The sequence below is a fragment of the Choloepus didactylus genome, chromosome 6 (assembly GCF_015220235.1).
Source record: "Choloepus didactylus isolate mChoDid1 chromosome 6, mChoDid1.pri, whole genome shotgun sequence".
Classification (NCBI taxonomy): Eukaryota; Metazoa; Chordata; class Mammalia; order Pilosa; family Megalonychidae; genus Choloepus; species Choloepus didactylus.
The window spans coordinates 20,378,818-20,398,682 of record NC_051312.1 but is presented as its reverse complement, the minus strand read 5'-3'; the positions used below and the strand labels follow the sequence as shown (position 1 = coordinate 20,398,682).

Below are 19,865 nucleotides of genomic sequence, written 5' to 3'. Positions count from 1 at the left end.
TCTACTTTGACTTCAGGTTATTTTTTTCTCTTCTCTTAGAATTTATGAGGGATGTCATATTGAAAAACATACCTTTTACTCTTGCCCAATTCTCTTCATATTGTAATTATAAGTAGATTTGTGGGTACTTCATTAGTCTACCTGCTATTACTTTGATGGGAAACTTGTTCTTTCAAACAGTTATCATGGCATCTACAATATTTAGGTGGGTTTTCTATTCCCTGCCCTCAATCTACTTGTCAAAGCTCTTATGTCAACCTTTTTCTTCCTGCTTTAGAGGGCTCATGGCCTACTTTGGAGTTCCCAATGATTTTCCACAGTTTAAACTCTCTGATCCAAAAGCATTGTTATGCATCTAATACATAGATGGTCTCTGTTTAGTATTTTCGTTCCATCTACATTCTAGATACTCTATCTGTATTGGAGAAATAAAAAATTGTTTCACCATTTCTCTTTCCCTAAGTCAAGAAAGTGATAGATTCAGATTAAAGAGGTAACTAATGGGAGAAAACAGGGTTTTCAAGTGTTGGGAAATGTCATTAACATGGGCATATTGTGCAGAAAATAGTCTGAGTCATAATATGCTTTTACAGTAATAAATTTATTTTACATTTAAATTTTTGTAAAATTTGAAGACATTTTTAAGGAACAATGTTGTAGATGATTAAAGGAACTTGTTAATGGAAAATAATGAAGACTTAATTCTCACTATTTCATAATATTTAATATTTTTATATACAAATGCCTGTTTATACTCTTTAAGAATGTATTTGAAATTTAATTGATGTATTAAATAATTTGCAAATTTTACATATGCTTTATAAATTCAGGTAGCCTGATAAAACTCTTTTCCACAGGTACTGTCAGATAACTTTCTCAACTTATTCTAAGGTAAATTAATTCCAGGAGATGTTTAGTGTATTTCTGCATACTGATATTTTTCTTCTCAGAAAAGAACCTTCTCTCAATTTTCAGAAACTTAAAATTGGATGAATTCTTGTCTATTGGATGTTTTGAGTTGCTGAATTTTAATAATTTGGGTTCAGTCTAGAAGAAATTCTTCCCTATTGCTTTTAGAGCTTCCTTTACTTCCTTATTTCTCAAGCTATAGATCAGGGGGTTCAATGTGGGAATCACAATTCCAGAAAATATGGAGGAAAATTTCATATTCTCCTGGGAGTTGTTAGAATGAGGCTGTAAGTATATGTAAAATAAAGTTCCATAAAAAATGGTGACTGCTGTCAGGTGGGAGCCACATGTAAAGAAGGCTTTTTTCCTCCCTGCAGTAGAAGGCACCTTTAGGATGGAAGCCAGGATGTATATATAAGAGAAGATGACAACTGACACAGTGAACGTCACATTGAATCCCACAAAGACACCAAGTAGTATGATTTTCCTGCCAATGTCAGAGCATGAAAGGACAAGAATTGGGGCAGTGTCACAAAAAAAGTGATTAATGGTGTGGGACTTGCAAAAGGACAGTGAAAACATTAAACCTGCATGTACAGAGGAATTAATTGAGCCAATTATATATGAACCAGCTACCAGTAGGATGCATACTGTATGGGACATGGTTGTGGAATAGTGAAGTGGTTTACAGATGGCTACATAACGATCCACTGCCATAGCAGCCAGGAGGTAACAGTCAGTTGTACCAAATGTCCCATAAACCCAAAATTGCATTACACATCCCACAAATGAAATTGATTTATTTTCTGATATGATGTTTTGCAACATCTTGGGAGTGGTAGCAGATGTGTAACAGATATCAACAAATGCCAAATGCTGTAGGAAAAAGTACATGGGTGTTTGAAGTCTGGGATCTGCTTTGATGAGCAAGATCATTCCAATATTGCCCACCATGGAGGTCATGTAGATCAGTAGAAATACAATGAAGAGGACATTCTGAAACCTCTGCAGGGCACCAAATCCCAGAAGAATGAATTCAGTCACTTCAGTGCTATTTCCATTGGTCATGGCTGCCAATGTCTAGGAATGAACAAGAAAAGAAGGGAGATCTTTGTAACTTCTCAAAATTAAAAATTTTCAAGTTTCGTTTCACATTTATTCCTGGGATTTTTATGGCAAACATTCACAGTTGGGTTACTGCTTCCCAGATTTTTTTTTTTTTTTTTTTTTTTTGCTTTTTCTTTGATTTGAAAACCCTGAGACTGAAGTTACAGTTTAGTAATGGATTCATTTTCAATTGATAAGACTTTCAGAGAATAAGACTGACAATAAGTGTTCTTGCCTGAAACCCCTTCCTTCATTGGGTTTTTAAAATATTTTTAACAGGATAACTTGTAGGTTTACAGAAAAATCATGTAAAAATACAGTGCTCCCATATAGACCCCAAGTGCTGACACTTTGCATTAGTGCGGTACCTATGTTACAAGTGATGAAAGAATATTGAAACATTACTGTTAACTACACTCTGTAGTTTACATTAGTTGTATTGTTCCCCATTTAGCACTCTAGTATTAACACCTATACTATTGTACTTTGTTATAATTCATGCAAGAATACTCATATTTGCACTATAAACCCAAGACATCATTCACAGCAAGGATCAGTTGTTATGCAGTCCTATGTTTTATCTTCAAATTTTCATTCTAGTAACTTCCATGAACAAAACTTCCCCTTTTAACCACATTCATAAACACAATTCAGCACAAACACCCTCACAATAATGTGCTACCATCACCACTATCCATTTCAAAACACTTAATTTCAACCTAAGTGGAAATTCTGCACAAATTTCCTCATCTCCCTATTCTATACCCCTATTCAATCAACTGGCAAGCTATATTCTAGATTCTAATTCTATGAATTTTGTTTGAAGGGCTATATTCATTTAGAAATGAGTGTAGCTGACTTTGTTAAGGAAATGGACCCAAACAGCCACAAGCATAACAAAAATTAAAAAAAAGATTTTTTTAAATGAAGCCACATCTCCTTTACAGGATGAGAGAAACAAGGTGTTTTTTTGTTTGTTTGTTTGTTTGTTTAACCATTTTCAGGACTGAAAATTGTCCATTTGTTTTAAAGAAAATTGAGCAATGTGCACAGACTGCAAAGTCATTTTCCTGGTGAGTTAGTTTCATTCAGAGTCTTCAAGATATTATAGACAGTTTTCAGGGTGATCTTCTGTGATAAAAGTCACAGCTAATTGCATCAAAAGAGAGATGCAAACCAATACAATTTGGTTTAAATTAAGGAAATATCTCATATGGTTTGAGGATCTAGGGCCTTTCTTAAAGCATGGGGCTTTTAATTTTGTTCTAAATATATATTTGTGATTCTACCAGATGGACATGCTAACTGCCAGAAAAGACATCTCCAAGTTGAGGAAGTATCCTGGACAAAAGCATGTGATGTTCCCCTGCAAGCTAAGATGGAGAGTCAAAATGAATCTGCAATTTTATATATTGCTCTAATTATCAGCAGTTTCTACATTAAACTGCAGGTAGTTTTTTCTGTATTCCTTTCAGAGATCTTCTTAACTAAAGCAAACATTGAGTCTAGACTTGATCTCTCTTTACTACAAACTTTTAGCTGGTTATTAAGAATTATTTCACTAAAACATTTACTGGACATCAACAATTTTCAAGCCATTGCTTCAGAGGCTGATTATCTGAAGTGTTCCTAACTCACCCATTTGAAGTTTGTTACTCTGTTTCCACTTCTGATTTTCTGTATGTGGAATGCTGCACAAAACCTAAGTAAACTTCCTGGTGAATTTCTCCAACTTCTGTTACTGCATTTTTCTTCAGATACTACAGAAATGTGTGTCTACTTATTAAAAACTGCAATAGGAATTGCTTCTTTAAAGCTGTATGCATTTACAATATTCCTTTCTACACCTGCTGAAGGAAGGTGGATCCAAGGTGATACTTATCATCTGCTACAAATAGGGGATTTATATGAGGGTTGTAGTATTCGCACTTATTCCCAAGAGAATTTAGACTCTTTCGGCTGATTTGAGTGCACAGACGTGAGATTCCCAGTTGAGATCTTTTTAAAACAAATGTATTCCCAGTCTCTCTCCTTTGGGATTTTGTCTTGTTTATATCCATGATCATAGAGACTGTCCTACTTTGCTAATGCTGCAGAATGCAAAACACCAGAGATGGATAGGTTTTTACAAAATGGAGGTTTACTTCACTACACAGTTACAGTCTTAAGGCCACAAAGCATCCAAGGTAACACCTCAGCAATCGGGTACCTTCACCGGAGGATGGCCAATGGTGTCCGGAAAACCTCTGTTAGCTGGGAAGGCAGCTGGCATCTGCTCCAAAGCTCCAGCCTCAAAACGGCTTTCTCCCAGGATGTTCCTCTATAGCAAGCTTGCTCCTCTTCAAAACATCACTCCCAGCTGCACTCCATTTCCTCCCCCTGAGTCAGCTCATTTATATAGCTCCACTGATCAAGGCCCACCCTGAATGGGCAGGGCCACACCTCCATGGGAACATCTCATCAAAATCATCACCCACAGCTGGGTGGGGCACATTCCAAGCAAATCTAACCAGCACCAAAACGTCTGTCCCACAAGACCACAAAGATAATGGCATCTGGGGGACACAATACATTCAAACTGGCACATTCCACCCCCTGGACCCCAAAATGACATTATCTTTCCAAATACAAAATACATTCATTCCATCACAATATCACAAAAACTTAAATCATTTCAGTAACAAAAAATTAAGTACAAGATCCCATCAAAATCAATTACAGGCATGGCCAGTCCTAAGGCATAATTTTTCTTTAGCTGTGGATCTGTGAACTTAGAACAAGTTATGTGCTCCCAATTTACAAAGGACAGACATTCATAGGATAAACATTTCCATTGCCATAAGGAGAAACAGTAAGGAAAACAGGGTTAACAGGAGCAAAACAGTTCCTAAAACCCGCAGGACAAACTCCATTACATTTCAAAGTCTGAGAGTCATTTACAGAACAATGTTTCATCCTTGGGGCTTGAGAGAGCAGGAGCCTAACCCTTCCCAAGGGCCTTTTTGGCAGCTGTTTCCTCTCCAAATGCTTGGGTGAGTGTTCCAACATATCCACACATTGGGGAGACCACCTTCTCGGCCCCACCCTCCTCAAACATCGGGGCAGCTCCTGGATTCCCTTCCATCTCTGGGGCACACGCTCAACCCCTTCAGAATAGTGTGGTGGCAGCCAGGCTCTCCCCAATTCCCTGGGAATGTGCTCCAACCTCTTTGGGACCTGAGGTGGCAAAACTCTTCCAGAGCATCGAGGCGGAAAGCCCGCCCTCGACCTCCAGGGCAAACTCACCCTTTCCATGCATGTGGGCTGCTCTGCTCTCCCAGCCCGAAACCACCATGGCTCTGTCTTTGAAGAGATTTTTCCTTTCATTTTTTCCTTGTCTGTCTCCTCCAGTCCAGACCAGCAATGGCTCTGTCTATAAAGATCTTGCAAAAATTCTGTTGGCTTTGCATGAAGCACACAGGGGTCAAAGCCATTAGACAATAGGACTTTCCACAAATCCTTTCTGGATAATTCCATCTCCAATCTTGGCTTGTACTGAAATGGTGGCTGGGTTCCGTATTTGGTTACATCCTCTTGTTGGACTATAGCTTCAGGGATTCCACTCCCTAGAAGCCCGTAATTTTCCAAGCCATCAGCTTCTGGTTTCTTTGAACCCAAGAGTTCAGTTCTAAGTTTATCTCTCTCCACTCGCATTTTACTATAAGCTGCAAGGAGAAGCCAGGGTATATCCTCCACACGTAGTCTGGAGATCTCCTCAGCTAAGTATTACAGGTTGTCATTTTTAAATTCTTCCTTCCATCTGACACCAGGACTCAATTTTGCCAAATTCTCTGCCACTTTAAAACAAGGATCGCCTTTCTTCCAGTTCACAACAACACATTGATCATCTCTGTTCAAGGCCTCGTCAGAAGTATCTTTATAGCCCATATTTCCATAAACAGTCTCTTTAAAGCAGTTTTGGCCTTTTCTATCAAGCTCATCCCAATTCTTCCAGAATCTTCCCCTTATCCATTTAAAAAGCTGTTCCAACATGTTTGGTATTTGCAAACTCAGCAGCAAAAGCACCCCACTCCTCTGGTACCAAAATCTGTCCTAGTTTGCTAATGCTGCAGAATGCGAAACACCGGAGATGGATAGGCTTTTATAAAATGGGGTTTACTTCACTACACAGTTACAGTCTTAAGGCCACAAAGGCATCCAAGGTAACAGCTCAGTGATCGGGTACCTTCACCGGAGGATGGCCAATGCCATCCGGAAAACCTCTGTTAGCTGGGAAGGCAGCTGGCATCTGCTCCAAAGCTCCAGCCTCAAAACAGCTTTCTTCCAGAACATTCCTCTATAGCAAGCTTGCTCCTCTTCAAAACATCACTCCCAGCTGCACTCTGTTTCCTCCCCCTGAGTCAGCTCATTTATATAGCTCCACCAATCAAGGACCACCCTGAATGGGCAGAGCCATGCCTCCATGGGAACATCTCATCAAAATCATCACCCACAGCTGGGTGGGGCACATTCCAAGCAAATCTAACCAGCACCAAAACGTCTGTCCCACAAGACCACAAAGATAATGGCATCTGGGGGACACAATACATTCAAACCAGCACAGAGACCATCAGTGGTTTGGAATTCTCAAACAATGGTTTGGATTCTCAAACAATGGTTTGGAATTCTGGATTTTCTCCTTCCTCTAAATTTCAGCTTCATCATCTGTAAAATAGGTCCAATGACACCAGGCATGTTTTCCTTAGTGATGTTATGAAAGCTAGGAAGGAATGTGCATGCATGTACATTTTGAACTTGAGGGTCATTGCATGTGAGAAGAATTATCATTGTGAGGGTTCTCCAAATCTTTTGCTGCTTGAGCTATTGTCATTAGCACGTACTCAAATATTACCAAACCCTGCCAGGTAAAAACTACAACTGAAGCTAGGTCCCCATCATCAGTGAAAGAACATATTCATGTGTTTTTCTATCTTGGTTCTATCTATGCCTTACTTTGTTAACCCTCTTGTAGTCATGAGCAGAAAGAAGTTCACAGGCATTACCTTGGAGTTCTAGACCATCTATTCAGAGAGCTTTTTATGTACCCTGCTTGAAATCAACTGCTAAGTTATTTCATAGGGGTAAATCCCTTCTATCCCATGGTGTAGATTCCCTGCAAAGATTCTGGCTGAGAACTAAATCTTGTCTTAAATACATAGTTTATTTTCTCTAGAAATATAATTGGTGATCTCCTAGTGGTCAACATGAGGTATGAAATGGCTGTCTTCCTTGTTCTACTCTCCCTGGGGATGCACCTATTCATGAGACTGTGGGAAAGGAGTTGAAGTCATGAATTCTCAGCATCATTTTTTCTGTGTTCAAACCTTGCTCCACTGCCTATTAAATTAATGAGAATGGGCAAATTATTGAGCCTCTTTGAGACTTCAGTCATTAGGATTCCTGAGTTCATCAACATAGACGTTTATTTTCTTTTCTGGTAATGTTCTTTTCTGCTTTATCTGAACTCTATTTTAGCCCATCACAGAACATATCAGAACATGAATCTAGGAGTCAAACTTCAATGCCATCTTCCATTTCTCTAATTCAATACAGAAACAATTCCTGTAAATACTACCATCTCAAAATTGTACAACTAAATGTAGTTGTCACCCTTTTCCTTATGAAACACTAATCCAATCTGTGATTATCTCCCATTTGTATTTGAGGGTGAGACTTGTGAATGGTTTTCCAAATTCAATTTTTGCTTTTATAATCCAGATTTCTAACAACAGGAGCAGGACCTAACACAGACCCTGAAACCTCCCACACTCACTCTATGATGACTGTATTACACTTAGAACAAAATCCAAACTCTTCAACATGACACCAAAGACTCCAAATGATAAGATTCTTGCCTGGGTATTTTATGTGTTGTTCCATGAAGATTTGAATGCACATGGATTTCAAACACCATACTTGGACCATGCCTCATCAAAAAAGAGTATACTTGCCTTCAAAAAACTCACCATCCAGAGTACACTAGTGATTCACAATATAATTACCTCATAGGAAAAACAATAGCTAAATAGCCAGGTACATGGTGATGGGAAGAAAGGGAAAGATATAATTCACAAGAGTTGTGGGGAGGAACCAGGTGCATATATCCATGAATTATGGGAGGAACTGGGTGTATATATCCATAAATTAAGAAAGAAAGGATAAGTATGAATTAACCAGGAGAAAGGTGAATGGAAGCAAGTGTGGGGAAGGAAGAGGCAGTGAGTTTCTGTAGAGATCCGGGAAAAGACATGCCCCTGAGGAACGGCAGTGCTGCCTATGTTAAGGTTGGAGCTGACCACAGTCAGCCTACAGTGAAGGGCCTTGTAAGCTGCGCTAAGGACTTTGAACCATATCCTGAGAGACATGGAAAGTCATTGCAGGAATTTAGTCCAGGTAGATACAATACATAGTGTGTATTTAGTGCCAAGGCCAGACTTGTGAGAAAGAGGTCATTTAGAAATTTACCGTGGTAATCCTGAGTCAACATATCAAACTGAAAATGAAGTAAGACAATGACTATGGAGATGGAGAGTACGGAGTATCTTAAAAGGAAATAGAATTAACTGGGCTTCAGTGAGGGATTTGAATAAATATTACATTTTGAAACAGTAGAAAGTATGGCCAATGTCCTTGGGGAAGAAAAACCAAAGCCTCATTGAATTGAAAGCTTAGAATTTTCATTCCCCTTTAGGCATGCTTAGGACTTGGGATGAGAGTAAATGTGAACAGACAGTGATCAAAATATGATGGGATGGTTGATGGAATGACACCTTGTAAGCAATTCTGATTACCATCATCAGGTTCAGCCTGGATTTCTCTCTAGATAACTCAGCTTTTGGTCAAACAAAATTCAACTGGTGAGGGCGGCGGCGCAGTCTGCACGATGGCGTACCCCGGGCACCCTGGCGCCGGCGGCGGGTACTACCCGGGCGTGTATGGAGGGGCTCCCGGAGGACCTGCGTTTCCCGGACAAACTCAGGATCCGCTGTATGGTTACTTTGCTGCTGTAGCTGGACAGGATGGGCAGATAGATGCTGATGAATTGCAGAGATGTCTGACACAGTCGGGCATTGCTGGAGGATACAAACCTTTTAACCTGGAGACTTGTCGGCTTATGGTTTCAATGCTGGATAGAGACATGTCAGGAACAATGGGTTTCAATGAATTTAAAGAACTCTGGGCTGTACTGAATGGCTGGAGACAACACTTCATCAATTTTGACAGTGATAGAAGTGGAACAGTGGATCCTCAAGAATTGCAGAAGGCCCTGACAACAGTGGGATTTAGATTGAGTCCCCAGGCTGTGAATTCAATTGCTAAGTGGTACAGTACCAATGGAAAGATCATCTTAGATGATTACATTGCCTGCTGCATCAAACTGAGGGCGCTCACAGACAGCTTTCGAAGACGGCATACTGCTCAGCAAGGTGTTGTGAATTTCCCATATGATGATCTCATTCAGTGTGTCATGAGTGTTTAAATCGACAGGAAACTGTATGAACATGTTTGACATTCCGTCTTGGGGTTCTCCTTTGCTCCTCCTCGTTGCCTTCAGTAATGTGTGTAAGCTTACATCGCCACTTTTCCTTACCTGCTTGTTGTAAAGGTTTATTACTTTAGGTGCAACTGGAGTTTTGTTTTTAGTTTTGATAATAAATTCTTTGGACTTTTAATAATGTAAGATGGGATCTGTTACGCCATTTAAAATTTACGCGAGCTATTGTTAATCGTATCTTATTTTCTGCCTAAACCACTTGTGTGTAAATTTAAGTATGCAAAATGTTTAAGGCGCATTATATATTTTTCACTATAAAGATACTAAAAACTTTTAATCAGAACTCAGCTGTTCTCTTTCCTCTCCCAGAGGGGCTTTTATAAGTGGTATTGAAAGTTTTAAGTCTGGAATATTCTTAAGTAAATGATTTAGACCCACTTGGGTGCGAAAAGAACATGGTGTAATCCATGGCAGTGTTCACCTTAGTGGAAACTTAGCACAGGCTTTAAGGCTGACAGATATTTTGATGGCCGTATGAATGGACAGAGAACTTGAGTGAACTTTTGCCTCTTTAAACCCTATTGAATAATTTGAGTGGCAAATACTATTACCAAGTCTCTCTTTGTCATTGTCCATGTAGACCTCTGTTAACTACATAAACTTCTCTGTTGATTATGAGCTTACCTGTGTAAAAAAAAAATTATAGACTAAAAGAATATACAAAAATAATAGCTTATTGTTATTTTAGCTAATAGGATTCTAGGTGACTTTAATTTCCTTTAAATATTTCAGAATTTTCCAAGTTTTCTATAATGTGTATACTTTCCCTTTAAAATCAGATAACGATTTTTAAAATATTAATACATCCATTTTGTATATGCTGGGTGCTCACATTTAACAATAAAAAATGTACACAGTAAAAAAACAAAAATTCAACTGGCACAACACCTGCTACATGGTAGATATCCAGGGAAAATTCAAAAATAGTGACCACTTCAATAAACCTTAATTAAATAAATGAGTGATGGTTTAAATCATTAAAATCATGAAACCTAATGTCTGAAGTCTCAAAAAGGTTCAGTAACTGGCCCATTTTCACTCATTTAATAAGCAGTGTATCAGGACTTTGACACAGACAGAATGACACTAAATGTTCATGATTTAAACTCCTTTGCCATAGAGTTTCATCAACAGGTTCATTTGCCTGGAAAGAAGTTCAAGGAAGACAGACATTTCATACCTCATGATAACAACTGAGAAATCACTGATTATACTTGTAGAGAAAATAAATTTAAGAAGAGTTTTTAAAGTTCAGCCAGATTCCTTGCAGGGCATCTACACCATGGGAGAGTAGAGACAAAATCCTATGGAGTCACTTGGCAGTTGATTTCAAGAGGATACTTAAAGAGCTCTCTGAAAAGATGATCTAGAACTACAAGGTAATGCCTGTGAACTTCCTTCTGTTAATGACTACCAGGGGGTTAACAAAGTGAGGCATGGATAGTCAAAGTTAGAAAAAACAAGTTTGTCTTTCTTCACTGATGATGGTGACATATATTCAGTTGCAGCTTGGCCATTTCAGTTTTTGGCAATATTTCATTATGTATCAATAACAACAGCTCATGAGGAAAAGATTTGGAGAATCCTAGCAATTATAATCCTTATCATGTGCAAAGATCAAGATCCAAATATAAATGCATGCACCATAGCTTCCTTGCATATATAACATCAATAAGGCAGCCATGTGTAGTGGCATTGGACCAATTTTACAGATGATGAAACTGAAATTTAGAGGGAGCAGGATATACAGGATTCCAAGCCATGCTTTCATAATCCCAAACCAGTCCCTAAAATCATGGATGCAAACAAGAAAAAATTACAAAGGAGAGAAACTTGAAATTAAAACAAAATGAAAAAGAAAAAAAAAATTTCTCAACTGGGAATCTCATGTCTGCCACTCAAATCAACCAGAAGAGTCAAAATTCTCTTAGGAATAAGTCTGAACTCACAAAATAAACCCCCATTTTGTAGCACATGAAAAATTATCACCTTGGGATCCACCTTCCAGCAGCAGGTGTACAAAGGAATATTCTGAATGAAGTAACTCAAAGAAGTAACTTCTACTGCAGTTTTTTCAAAGTAGACACACATTTCTGTAGTGTCTGAAGGAAAATGCAAGAATACAAGTTGGGGAAATTCACCAGGAAGTCTACATTTGGTTTTCAGCATCATTTCACCTTCAGAAGATCAGAAGTGGAAACAGAGTAGCAAACTACAGATGGGATAAGTTAGGAATACTTCAGACATTCAACATCTAAAGCAATGCTTCAAATAATGTCAATGCACAGTAAAATTTTCAGTGAAATAATTGGTCTTAAAAACCAGCTAAAAGTTTGTAGTAAAGAGAGAGCAAGTGTAGACTCAATGTTTGTTTTAGTTAAGAATATCTCTGAAAGGAGCACAGAAAAAGCCATTTGTGGTTTAATGTAGAAGCCTCTGATAATTAGACCATTCCCACCCTATTTGTATAAAATTGGGGGCCCATTTTGCCTCTCCCTCTTAGCTTGTGAGGCAACACCAGCATACTTTTCTTCAGAATACTTCTTCAACTTGGAGATTCCTTCCCTGACAGTTACTGTCTCCACCTGGTACAATCACAAATATATACATATATATATCTCTAAAGAAAAATTAAAAGCTCCACACTTTAACAAAGGTCCTAGATCCTCCCACAATTTAAGATATTTCCTTAAATTAAACCAAACATTACATGGTTTGCATCTCTCCTTTGATACTATTAACTCTGAGTTTTATCACAGAAGATCAAACTGAAAACTGACTATAACATCTTGAAGACTCTAAAAGCAACTTACATCCATGAAAACAGACTTTCCAGTCTGTGCACATTACTTAATTTTCCTTGAGCCAAACTGACACTTTTAAACCCTGAAAATGGTTTTAGAAAAAAACCTTGTTTCCCTAACATCCTGTAAAGCAGATATAGCTTCATTTAAATAAATCTTTGCTGTTGTTGTTGATCTTGTTGCATTTGGGACCATTTTCCTTATCAAAGTCACCTGCACTTATCTAAATGAATGTTGCTCTTCAAAGTGGATCCATGGGGTGTGCACATTGGTTATATCATTACTGCTTTTGTATTGTAATCCATAAGAAATTTCTTCTAAAATATTCTTCACTGAGATTGTAGCTCTCAAGGGCCTATACTGTATTGGTGTCCATACACTCTGTGAGTCCAAGGACCATTCCATATCCCCACTTAGCTCTTTAAACCATAGTCCAAATTTCCATGATGGAAAAAGTCCTTCTGGCAGCTCAAGCCTCATGCCAGGACCTCCATGCTGGTTTGCAGGTTCCTTTTCAATCTGCAGTTGATAAATATTTTCCCTACCAGGTTGTAAACTTGGTACAACTTTATAATCATCTGTGCTATATTTTATCTTACATTTCTGTGTTCTTTTAGTCCAGTATTTCTCACTGTCTTTTACAGTATTCAGCCTGGTACAGTATGTTGAAATAATTTTCAAAAGTAGTCCTGCCATTCTTACTCTGCTTTGCTTTGAATAGTTCTCAAGGATTAAACAATTGCACTACTGATTTATACTCAAGGAGAGAGTTCAGATTTTGAAAACATGACCAAATAAGAATCCTCAAACACTATTTCATAAAAGCATTACTGCTGGCATTAAATACTCAGCATTCAAAGCATTTAAATGTTGGGAAATGGATAGCAGTGATGGTAGTACATTATTGTGAGTGCAATTAACAGAACTGTTTGTGAATGTGGTTGAAAACAGAAATTTTGGTCATGGAAGTTACTAAAAGGAAAATTTGAAGATAAAACAGGACTGTATCACAACTGAAACTTGTAGACAATGCCTGTGATTAATAATACAAATTTGAAGGTTTTTCCTGAATTATAACAAATGTACAACACTAGTACAAGTTGTTAATATTAGAGTGCTTTATCGGGAAAAATACACCTAATTTAAAGTACTACTTAAAAATTGTTTAATATCTGTCATCACTATAATATGGGTACCACAAAAATGCAAAGGGTCAACATTAGGGTGCTTTTTGGGAGTGGTGTTTTTTACATAACTTTTCTGTGAAACTACAACTGCTCTACCTTTAAAAAAAACTATATTAAAAAAATAGAGGAAGGGGTTGTTGACAGAGTGTGACAGAATATGACTCCTGAGGATGAATCTGGACTGACATCATGGAATTGAGAACATCTTGACCAAAAGGGAGAAGCAAAATGAGACAAAGTTTCAGTGCCTGAGAGATTCCAAATGGAGTCGAGAGGTGACTCAGGTGGGCACTTTTATGCATTATATAGAAGACTCATTTTAGGTTTTAAATTACTGGAATAGCTAGAATTAAATAACTGAAACTCCATTAAAAAAAAAAAAAAAAACAATGAAGGAAGGAGTTTCTGGAAAGAACACTCTGGTCTGTGCTCACTCAGGAACCCAGCCTGCAGGACAGACCCACAGCAACACATGTAGGGTTGCTACTTTTACCATGTAGCAAGTATAAATGCAAGATGCCTAGTTAAATTTGAATTTCAAGAAACAGTCAGTAATTTTGACTAAAAGTATCCCATGCAATATTTAGGAAACACTTATATTAAAAAATTATATAGTAAATGTAAAATTCAAATTTAACTGGGTGTCCTATAAATCATCTAGCAAATCTAAAATAAGGTTTCCAAAGGTTTCCTAGTGCAATATTAACCCAAAAGATGAAAGAGAAAGAGAATTGAAAATCTTTTGGGAATTGGTTCTGGTTGGCTGGGGAGAGCCATGAATTCATATGACACTTAAGGATATCTCAGGAAAAATTCTTCTCTAGCCCTAATAATGTAAATAGCTTGGAGCAGGATTAAAGCAATAAATAGCTGAGAAAAATTTTAAGTTGTTTAAACAGTACAAAATCATATCTGTCTATTAATTGATGCAAGTAGGGATATTGTTTAACATGGTAGGGAGAGTATGTTCACCTAAGTTTCTTAAAACCACACATAATAGAAGTCAGTCTTATTCTCTGAAAATATTGTTAATTTTGAAAATGAATCCATGGATAAACTGCAGCTGCTTATGCAGGGATTTCAAAGCAATAAAATAGAAAAAAAAAAAATGGAGAGCAATAAACCCAACTGTGAATGTTTGCCATTCCAAGTCAAAATAGTGAATGAAAACTTAAGAATATTTTAACTTTGAGGCATTACAAAGATCTCCCATTCTTTTTGGACAATCCTAGACATTGGCAGCCATGACAAATGGAAATGACACTGAAGTGACCGAATTTTTTCTTCTGGAATTTGGTGCCGAACACAGGTTTCGGCATGTCCTCTTCACTGTATTTCTACTCATCTATGTCACCTGCATGGTGGATAATATTAGAATGATCCTACTCATGAAAGCAGATTCCAGACTTCAAACACCCATGTACTTTTTCCTACAACATTTGGCATTTTTTGATATTTGTTTTACCACCACAGTCAGTCCCAAGACATTGCAAAACCTCATATCAGAAAATAAATCAATTTCCTTCATGGGATGTGTAATGCAATTATGGGTTTATGGGACATTTGGTACAAATGACTGTTACCTCCTGGCTGCTATGGCAGTGAAGTGTTATGTAGCCATCTGTAAACCACTTCACTATCCTATAGTCATGTCCCATACAATATTAATTCAATTCATAGCTGGTTCATATGTAATCAGCTCAATAAACACCTCTGTACACACAGGTTTGTTATTTTCACTCTCCTTTTGCAACTCCCACATCATTAATCACTTTTTTTTGTGATGGTTCCCCAAGTCTAGCCATTTCATGCTCTAACACTGCCATCAACATCATGCTACTTGCTGTCTTTGTGGGATTTAACTTGGCATTCACTATATTGGCTGTCATCTTCTCTTATATATACATTCTGGCCACCATCTTAAAGATGCCTTCTACAGCAGGGAGGAGAAAGGCCTTCACCACATGTGCCTCCCACCTGACAGCAGTCACCATTTTCTATGGAACCCTCTCTTACATGTACTTACAGCCTCATTCTAATAATTCCCAGAACAACATGAATGTTGGCTCCATATTTTATGGAATTTTGATTCCCATGTTGAACCCCCTGATATATAGCTTGAGAAATAAGGAAGTAAAAGAAGGTTTAAAAGGAATAGGGAAGAAGATCTTCTAGACTGAACCCAAATTATTAAAATTCAGCAACTCAAAACAACCAGTAGGTATGAATTCATATGATTTTTCATTCAGAAATTGAGAATATGTTCTCCTCTTAGATCAGTGATACTTCTTGCAAAATAGAGATATCAGAATATGGAAATACAGTAAACATCTCTTGGAATTAATTTATCATACAATAAGGATAAGAAACATATCTGACACTACCTGTGGAGAAGAGCTTTATCAAGTCTGTCTAAATTTAGAGAGGATATATAAGTTTTGCAAATTATTTAATATGTTGAATAAGTTTCAAAAATATTCTTAAAGAGTATAAACACTGTTAGTTGTATATAATAGATAGACAACAATATGAAATAAAGAATATTAAATTTCATTTCTTCCTTTAATTAAAATTTCCTTTAATCATCTGCAATGAAGCTGTTCTAAATTGTCTTATAATTTTACACAGATGTAAATGTAAAATAAATTTATTACTTTAAAAAATGTCATATGACTCTATTTTCTACAGAATAGGCACATGTTAACAACATTTCCTCACACTTGAAAACCTTGATTTCTCTCATTACTCACCAACTTTAATCTGAATCTCTCTTTCTTGCTTAGGGAAAGGGAAGTGGTGAAACAATTTTCATATTCTTTCTCCAATAGAGAGTCCAGAATGTAGATGGATCTAAAGTAGTGACTGATGGTCATCCATTTATGAGATACATACCCATCATTTTTTTTTAATCTTCATTTTATTGAGATATATTCACATACCACGCAGTCATACAAAACAAATCGTACTTTCGATTGTTTACAGTACCATTACATAGTTGTACATTCATCACCTAAATCAATCCCTGACACCTTCATTAGCACACACACAAAAATAACAAGAATAATAATTAGAGTGAAAAAGAGCAATTGAAGTAAAAAAGAACACTGGGTACCTTTGTCTGTTTGTTTCCTTCCCCTATTTTTCTACTCATCCATCCATAAACTAGACAAAGTGGAGTGTGGTCCTTATGGCTTTCCCAATCCCATTGTCACCCCTCATAAGCTACATTTTTATACAACTGTCTTCGAGATTCATGGGTTCTGGGTTGTAGTTTGATAGTTTCAGGTATCCACCACCAGCTACCCCAATTCTTTAGAACCTAAAAAGGGTTGTCTAAAGTGTGCATAAGAGTGCCCACCAGAGTGACCTCTCGGCTCCTTTTGGAATCTCTCTGCCACTGAAGCTTATTTCATTTCCTTTCACATCCCCCTTTTGGTCAAGAAGATGTTCTCCGTCCCACGAAGCCAGGTCTACATTCCTCCCCGGGAGTCATATTCCACGTTGCCAGGGAGATTCACTCCCCTGGGTGTCTGATCCCACGTAGGGGGGAGGGCAGTGATTTCACCTTTCAAGTTGGCTTAGCCAGAGAGAGAGGGCCACATCTGAGCAACAAAGAGGCATTCGGGAGGAGGCTCTTAGGCACAACCATAGGGAGGCCTAGCCTCTCCTTTGCAGCAACCGTCTTCCCAAGGGTAAAACCTGTGGTAGAGGGCTCAACCCATCAAACTACCAGTCCTCTATGTCTGTGGTCATGTTAGCAACCATCGAGGTGGGGTAGGCGAATACCCCTGCATTCTCCACAGGCTCCTCAAGGGGGCACTACATCTTTTTTTTTTTTTTCCTTGTTTTTCTTTTCTTTTTTTTTTTTTAACTTTCCCTTCTTTTTTAAATCAACTTTATGAAAAAAAAAGTTAAATAGAAAACAAACATACAATAAAAGAACATTTCAAAGAGATCATAACAAGGGAGTAAGAAAAAGACAACTAACCTAAGATAACTGCTTAACTTCCAACATGTGCCTACTTTACCCCAAGAAAGTTACCTAATATAGCAACATTTCTGTGAACTTGTTCCTACTATATCCATCAGAAATTAACAGACCATAGTCATTTCTGGGCATCCCCAGAACGTTAAATAGCTTATCTGTTCTTCTTGGATTATTGTTCCCCCTTCCTTAATTGCTCTCTATTGCTAGTTCCCCTACATTCTATATTATAAGCCATTTGTTTTACATTTTTGAAAGTTCACATTAGTGGTAGCATATAATATTTCTCTTTTTGTGCCTGGCTTATTTCGCTCAGCATTATGTCTTCAAGGTTCATCCATGTTGTCATGTGTTTCACGGGATCGTTCCTTCTTACTGCTGCGTAGTATTCCATCGTGTGTATATACCACATTTTATTTATCCACTCATCTGTTGAAGGACATTTGGGTTGTTTCCATCTCTTGGCAATTGTGAATAATGCTGCTATGAACATTGGCGTGCAGATATCTGTTCGTGTCACTGCTTTCCGATCTTCCGGGTATATAGCGAGAAGTGCAATCGCTGGATCGAATGGTAACTCTATATCTAGTTTTCTAAGGAACTGCCAGACTGACTTCCAGAGTGGCTGAACCATTATACAGTCCCACCAACAATGAATAACTCTTCCAATTTCTCCACATCCCCTCCAGCATTTGTAGTTTCCTGTTTGTTTAATGGCAGCCAGTCTAATCGGTGTTAGATGGTATCGCATTGTGGTCTTAATTTGCATCTCTCTAATAGCTAGTGAAGCTGAACATTTTTTCATGTGTTTTTGGCCAATTGTATTTCCACTTCAGAGAATTGTCTTTTCATATCTTTTGCCCATTTTATAATTGGGCTGTCTGTACTATTGTCATTGAGTTGTAGGATTTCTTTATATATGCAAGATATCAGTCTTTTGTCAGACACATGGTTTCCGAAAATTTTTTCCCATTGAGTTGGCTGCCTCTTTACCTTTTTGAGAAATTCCTTTGAGGTGCAGAAACTTCTAAGCTTGAGGAGTTCCCATTTATCTATTTTCTCTTTTGTTGCTTGTGCTTTGGGTGTAAAGTCTAGGAAGTGGTCGCCTAATACAAGGTCTTGAAGATGTTTTCCTACATTATCTTCTAGGAGTTTTATGGTACTTTCTTTTATATTGAGATCTTTGGTCCATTTTGAGTTAATTTTTGTGTAGGGGGTGAGGTAGGGGTCCTCTTTCATTCTTTTGGATATGGATATCCAACTCTCCCAGCCCCATTTGTTGAAAAGACCATTATGACTCAGTTCAGTGACTTTGGGGGCCTTATCAAAGATCAGTCGGCCATAGATCTGAGGGTCTATCTCTGAATTCTCAATTTGATTCCATTGATCTATATGTCTATCTTTGTGCCAGTACCATGCTGTTTTGGCAACTGTGGCTTTATAATAAGCTTCAAAGTCAGGGAGTGTAAGTCCTCCCACTTCGTTTTTCTTTTTTAGAGTGTCTTTAGCAATTCGAGGCATCTTCCCTTTCCAAATAAATTTGATAACTAGCTTTTCCAAGTCTGCAAAGTAGGTTGTTGGAATTTTGATTGGGATTGCATTGAATCTGTAGATGAGTTTGGGTAGAATTGACATCTTAATGACATTTAGCCTTCCTATCCATGAACATGGAATATTTTTCCATCTTTTAAGGTCCCCTTCTATTTCTTTTAGTAGAGTTATGTAGTTTTCTTTGTATAGGTCTTTTACATCTTTGGTTAAGTTGATTCCTAGGTACTTGATTTTTTTAGTTGCTATTGAAAATGGTATCTTTTTCTTGAGTGTCTCTTCAGTTTGTTCATTTCTAGCATATAGAAACATTACTGACTTATGTGCATTAATCTTGTATCCCGCTACTTTGCTAAATTTGTTTATTAGCTCTAGTAGCTGTATCGTCGATTTCTCAGGGTTTTCTAGATATAAGATCATATCATCTGCAAACAATGACAGTTTTACTTCTTCTTTTCCAATTTGGATGCCTTTTATTTCTTTGTCTTGCCGGATTGCCCTGGCTAGCACTTCCAGCACAATGTTGAATAACAGTGGTGATAGCGGGCATCCTTATCTTGTTCCCGATCTTAGAGGGAAGGCTTTCAGTCTCTCACCATTGAGTACTATGCTGGCTGTGGGTTTTTCATATATGCTCTTTATCATGTTGAGGAAGTTTCCTTCAATTCCTACCTTTTGAAGTGTTTTTATCAAAAACGGATGTTGGATTTTGTCAAATGCTTTTTCAGCAT

At 37.6% G+C, this 19,865-nt stretch overlaps 2 protein-coding genes and 1 pseudogene across 2 annotated transcripts; 2 read left to right on the top strand and 1 right to left on the bottom strand.

The window, feature by feature from the left end:
- Positions 1-1,047: 1,047 nt before the first annotated feature.
- Positions 1,048-1,977, bottom strand: LOC119538227 (putative olfactory receptor 5AK3). Its single transcript, XM_037841051.1, has one exon. The coding sequence runs from the start codon at positions 1,975-1,977 to the stop codon at positions 1,048-1,050; it is 930 nt and encodes a 309-aa protein (XP_037696979.1).
- A 6,957-nt stretch (positions 1,978-8,934) lies between these two features.
- On the top strand, positions 8,935-9,737 carry LOC119537465 (sorcin-like). The gene has a single exon (XM_037839927.1). It carries the CDS (start codon positions 8,939-8,941, stop codon positions 9,533-9,535), a length of 597 nt encoding a protein of 198 aa, XP_037695855.1. The 5' UTR covers positions 8,935-8,938; the 3' UTR covers positions 9,536-9,737.
- A 5,108-nt stretch (positions 9,738-14,845) lies between these two features.
- On the top strand, positions 14,846-15,776 carry LOC119538629 (annotated as a pseudogene).
- Positions 15,777-19,865: the final 4,089 nt, after the last annotated feature.